The following is a 6000-nucleotide window of genomic DNA, read 5'->3' as shown; positions in this document are numbered from 1 at the left end:
AGAATCATTGCATATGGTTACTGCAGCCATGAAATTAAAAGATGCTTGCTCTTTGGACTCGATGGATGCGAGTCTGAGTGAACTCTGGGAGTTGGTGATGGACAGGGAGGCCTGGCGTGCTGCAATTCATGGGGTCGCAAAGAGTTGGACACGACTGAGTGACTGAACTGAACTGCTCTCTGGAAGAAAAGCTATGACCAACCTGCTGCTGCTGCTGCTGCTAAGTCGCTTCAGTCGTGTCCGATTCTGTGCGACCCCATGGACTGCAGCCTACCAGGCTTTTCTGTCCATGGGATTCTCCAGGCAAGAACACGGGAGTGGGTTGCCGTTTCCTTCTCCAGTGCATGAAAGTGGAAAGTGAAAGTGAAGTTGCTCAGTCGTGTCTGACTCTTAGCGACCCCATGGACTGCAGCCTACCAGGCTTCTCCATCCATGGGATTGTCCGAGCAACAGTACTGGAGTGGGGTGCCATTGCCTTCTCCATGACCAACCTAGACAGCATATTAAAAAGCAGAGACATTACTTTGCCGAGAAAGGTCCGTCTAGTCAAAGCTATGGTTTTTCTAGAAGTCATGTATGCGTGTGAGAGTTGGACCATAAAGAAAGCTGAGAGGCAAGGAATTGATGCTTTTGAACTGTGGTATTGGAGAACACTCTTGAGAGTCTATTGAATAGTTCAAACAGTTTCTGACAAGTACATTTGTTGTCTAGATGGACAGAGGAAGGCTTAGTACTTCCCACTCTTTCTGCTTTCCTGAGGTTTCTCTAGTATACTCTTATGAAATTCTTTCTCTGCTGCCCTAAAAGAAAGCAAAGGAGGAATCTGGACCAGTGCTTTCTAGATCAGAAGAGTATTCTTTAAATTCTGGTGTACGCATATGCCACTGGATTAGTCCAGATGAAAGGGTTTAGAGAAGTATACCTTCTCCAGGCAGCTCTTTAGTAAACTGCGGGGAGAGGGAAAGATTTCCTGATCCCCAAGCCAAGTAAAAGATGCACAAGCCATCTAAAAAAGGAGGGTAGTATTTCTTTCTGGCATGAACTTGCTCTGCTGGATCCAGCTGCAGCGCCACGCACGTCCACTAGGGGCCGCTCCAACGACCCAATCTGGGCGCGCAAACCGGGCGACGCCCCGCGCGTGCTCACTGGATGTAGCGTACGCCTCTGAACCTCCTCGGACACCCTAGCTTTGGGCTGCTGCTCCCCTGGTGGCTACGCTAAAGAAAACCTCTAGCAGCTGGGTACGGCAGCTCTTTGGGGACAAAAGTCTTCCGTCTGGGGTGGGCTCCGCTTCGCGCTCACGGATCTTTCGGGCAGACCTGAGCCGGCAGGTATCAGAGTGCGCTGTGCTGCTATCGGGGACCAGGAAGAGGCCGGGCTTGCGCGGAGTTGAGGTTGACCTGGGCCGGGGCCCGCGCGACGCCGTCGCTGCCCGGATGTTGCGATGGCTGATCGGGGGAGGCCGAGAACCACAGGGACTGGCCGAGGTAAATCGCCGGGTGGACCCTGCCTCCCGCCGCAGCGGCCTAGCCTGCCCGAACTCTGGCTGCTGTCTGAGCCCGGCTCGCATCTGGACGTGGGACACCCGGCGGAGGCGGGGCCTGCGGGTTCCGAGGGCGAGGCGGCGCGGGTGGGGGGCCCTTTCCCTGCTAGGTAGACCCCATTTCCAGGAGATGTGGAGACGGAAACTGATGGAGTCCAACGACAGAATCAAGGACGCCCAACTAGTCTTCTGCCTACTTAAAGCAGTCTCATTCTAATTTAAAAAGCATCCAATTTAGTAGAGAGTAAGACGGTGTGACTGCAGATTTACACTTTTGGTTTGATATTTTGTCACTTCCCAACATCAACTGATACGTGCTCAGGGAATATGAAATTAGTTTCATTAATTCTATAAAACCAAAAAAGATGTGATTATTTTAAAAATCAATAATTTGCTTAAAAGTTAAAATTATATTCGAATTATTTTGAGTTCCATAGTCACACTTTCTTCATGGGCCGAATAGCTGAATAGACTTAAATGTTGAGAATAAAGTAATTTTGGAACCTGGAAAGTATTGAGGTCTGGAATTTATTTCAAATGCTATGCAAGAATAGGATTCATGTTGAATTCTCTCTCTTTTTTATAGGGAATATTTTTGATTGTTAAGAAAAACGTGCGTTGTAAGGACTCTTCTCCATTTTAACTTCCTCATATCTTTGCAGTTGAGGCCTATTATTTGTTGTCTTAAAAAGTATTTCTTACTTAAAATTAGGTTTATTACAGATAGGCTTAAATTCTAAAGATTGTGGAAGAATTGTGGGAAATTGACTAGTTCCTATGTGATATATATGACAGTTCCTTATTAACCCAATTCTTTTTTTAATCATAGAATTTGATTAACTAATTCTGCCCTGTTTAGCAAGCTTTCATTTGGAGGAAGTAGTGTACAGTTTTCAAACTTATTGCATTTGCTTTTTCTCATCAAAACCACTGCTAGAAGGGCGATGGGATAAATGAAAAAATTACTGCTTTGAGTTAACTTTTTTTAAACATTAATGAGTGTTAAATTGTATATTTCTTCGTGTAAAAGTACTTGTGTTGTATAACTGCTGTGAATTTGTACATTATCCGAACCAGTGATTCTTCGTTCATTATGCAGGAACTTTGTATCTAGGCTTCTAGTTTAAAGCAGTGTTTGCCTACTGGGATGGTTTTGCCTGTTAGATGACATTCGGCAATGTCCAGAGGCATTTTTCATTGTCATTATTGAGGGGTTCAGGGAGAGGTTGGATTTCTATTGACATGTAGTGTGTACAAGCCAGGAATGATGTTCAGCATTCTGAAATGCACAGAAAATCCTCAACAAAAGAATTACCTGGTCCAAAATGTCAGTATTGTCATGTTTGAGAAGCTACAATTTAGACGTTAAGGAAACAGGTTTTATCATGAAATAGTACTGGATTTGACTATAGGAATGGAATTGGTAAGATCTACCTTACAGAATTATTCAGTGAGTTATAAGCCATATGTGCCTTTATACAGTGTCTGGCATATGGACTGCCACTCACATATTTTCAAATAGAAATGAAGGTGTGTAGGTCTTAGGACTAAGCATCATACTGTGTAAATTTACCAGTAATCTTTATCAATATTGTCCAAATTTGAATTTATTGAATTCATTGACTATGAATTATTTCATTTTTCCTTTGTTCATTCAGTACGCATGTCAAGTGCCTGTAATGGCGTAGGCATTGTTTTAGTCTATGTTATATTTTACCCCTTTGACTTAAAGTTGTATTTCTGCCAAATTTTGAGAAACACCCATTTAAAAATATTGTGTTGGTTTGGCCCATTAGTTTTTCAGATCAGGTTTATTGAGGTATAATTTCCATAAAACAAAATGCATCCTTTAAAATTTATTTTGACCTGAAATTATTTAAATTTATGATGTGGATTTGTGCTAAGAGAAATGTTTTATGTTAAGCTGGCAGTTACTTAATATTAGGGGAAATAATATATAGTATTAGGATATCATATATTACAGTTTCTAAAATCTTGTGTTCTTAGATGTATACCATATAGTTTTATTCCAATATTATCTTTTATCATAAATCATTTTATGTTTTTTTCTGTTTCCCCCATTACAAGAAATCTCCTTTACAGACAATAGGTGAAGAACAAACCCAGAACCCCTACACTGAACTGCTTGTACTGAAAGCTCATCATGACATTGTACGGTATCTGGTACAGTTAGATGACTCAAGGTAAGCAGCTCTAGTTACCCAATTGACTACTGTTTGGAAAGAGGTTTTTTTGGGGAATTTTACAAAATTCAGAATCTAGCTTTTGTAAAAAATTTTGGAACTGATCAGTAATAGCATTTAGTAGAAATTGACCTCAGTGGCTTGATGAAATATGTGTCTGAAGTCTTTTAGCTCAGAAGTTAGGGTATCATTTCTGGTGATTTGATGGTTATTTTTGCTTGTTCAAAGTTTTGGGTTTCTTTTTTGTTATTGTTTTTGAGTACTCAACAAATACTCTTGTTAGTTTAAAGGAAATGTGTGACTTTAAAATGTTGGTGGGAGTTTTAACTGTATGTTAAGGTGAATCTAAATTTGAGAACCAGCCCAGGTGGCACAGTGGTAAACAGTCCACCTGCCACTGCAGGAGACACAGGAGATGCGGGTTTGATCTCTGGGTCAGGAGATCCCCGGAGAAGGAAATGGCTACCCACTCCAGTATTCTTGCCTGGAAAATTCCACGGACAGAGGAGCCTGGCGGTCTATAGTCCAGGGGGTCACAGAGTCAGACATGAGTGAGTGCACGTGTGCGCAGACTCACACACACACGCACACACACACACCCCACATACACACAAAATGTTTAAATATCAGGGACCTCCCAGGAGTGTACTATTTTCAGTAGAAGATTAGAAAAGTATTTAATCTGAATTTTTTGTTATTCAAAATGTACCTTATTCTTTTTTTTTTTTTTTAACACCAAAAACAGTTTGTATTGGGTTATAGCTAGTTAGCAATGCTGTGACAGTTCCAGGTGAACAGTGAAGGGACTCAGCCATACACATCCATACATATCCACATATCCACTCTCCCCCACACCGCTTCCATCCTGGTTGGCACATAACATTGAGCAGAGTTCCATGTGCTATTCAGTAGGTTTTTGTTGTTATCCATTTTAAATATAGCAGTGTGTACATGACCTTCCCAAAGTCCTTAAGTATCTCTTCCCCCCAGCAACTGTGAGTTCATTTTCTAAGTCTGTGAGTCTCTTTCTGTTTTATAAGTGTATTTGTGTCGTTTCTTCTTAGATTCCACACGTAAGGGATGTCATATGATATATCTCCTCTACTTCACTCGGTGTGACACTCTCTAGGTCCACTGGTGTCGCTGCACGTGGCCTTACTCCATCCTTTTTAACGGCTGAGTAACATTCCCCCCACTTCTCTCTCTCTGTCTCTCTGTATATATATGTATATACACGCATTTATATATCTTTCTTTCTTGATCCATTCCTCGGTCAGTGGACATTTATGTTGTTTCCATGTCTTGGCCGTTGTAAATAGTGCTGCAGTGAACATTGGGGTGCGTGTATCTTTTCAGGCCGTGTTTTTCTCTGGATATATCCCCAGGAGTGGATGTAGGGTCATTTGGTAGCTCCGTTTTTAGTTCTGTAAGGAACCTCCATACTGTTCTCCACAATGGCCTATACCAATTTACATTCCCACCAACATCGCCGGAGGGTTCCTTTCTCTCCACTCCCTCTCCAGCATTTGTTGTTTGTAGGTTTTTGATAATGGCCAGTCTGACCAGTGTGAGGGGATGTCTCACTGTAGTTTTTATCTGCATTCCTCTAATAACTAGCAGTTTTGAACATCTTTTCGCGTGCTAAAGGCCATCTATTTGTCCTCTATAGAGAAATGTCTGTTTAGGTCTTCTGCCCATTTTTTGAGTGGGTTGTTTGTTTTGATGCTATTAAGTGTCATAAGCTGTTTGTAAATTTTCGAGACCAGTCCCTTATCAGTCACATCATTTGCAAATATTTTCCCTCAGTCTGTGGGTTGTCTTTTTGTTTTGTTTATTGTTTCATTGCTGTGAAAAAGCTTTTGGGTTTAAGTAGGTCTCATTTGTTTATTTTTGCTTTTATTTCCATTATTCTGAGAGATGGGTTAAAAATGATTTTGCTGTGATTTATGTCAGAGAGTGTTCTACCTATGTTTTCGTCTAAGTTTTATAATGTCTGATCTTACATTTAGGTCTTTAATCCATTTTGCACTTATTTTTGTGTGTGGGTTTAGAAATGATCTAATTTCGTTCTTTTACATGTGGCTGTCCAGTTTCCCCAGCACCATTTGTTGAAGAGACTCTTTCCAACATTGTGTAGTCTTGCATCCTTTGTCATAGATTAATTGACTAGGTACATGGGAAAATGAACCTTATTCTGTACTTCCTTGCTAACATGTATAATGTTGTGTTTAGTATATTTGCAAATAGAGAAGG

General features: G+C 41.2%; 1 protein-coding gene across 2 annotated transcripts in view; it reads left to right on the top strand.

Moving 5' to 3' along the window:
• Positions 1-1315: 1315 nt before the first annotated feature.
• Positions 1316-6000, top strand: part of WDR41 (WD repeat domain 41) — a 47434-nt gene continuing 42749 nt past the window's right edge. Inside the window, exons 1-2 of one of the 2 annotated variants that reach the window (XM_010808811.3) lie at positions 1316-1487; positions 3632-3747. In XM_010808811.3, coding sequence (XP_010807113.1) covers positions 1437-1487; positions 3632-3747 — 167 coding nt within the window. In that variant the 5' untranslated portion in view covers positions 1316-1436. The remainder of the gene's footprint in view (positions 1488-3631; positions 3748-6000) is intronic. The other variant, NM_001075690.1, reaches the window with a different exon arrangement.

The sequence above is a fragment of the Bos taurus genome, chromosome 10 (genome assembly GCF_002263795.3).
Source record: "Bos taurus isolate L1 Dominette 01449 registration number 42190680 breed Hereford chromosome 10, ARS-UCD2.0, whole genome shotgun sequence".
Classification (NCBI taxonomy): domain Eukaryota; kingdom Metazoa; phylum Chordata; class Mammalia; order Artiodactyla; family Bovidae; genus Bos; species Bos taurus.
Note: the sequence above shows the minus strand (reverse complement) of the source record. Positions and strands in the feature narration are given on the sequence as shown.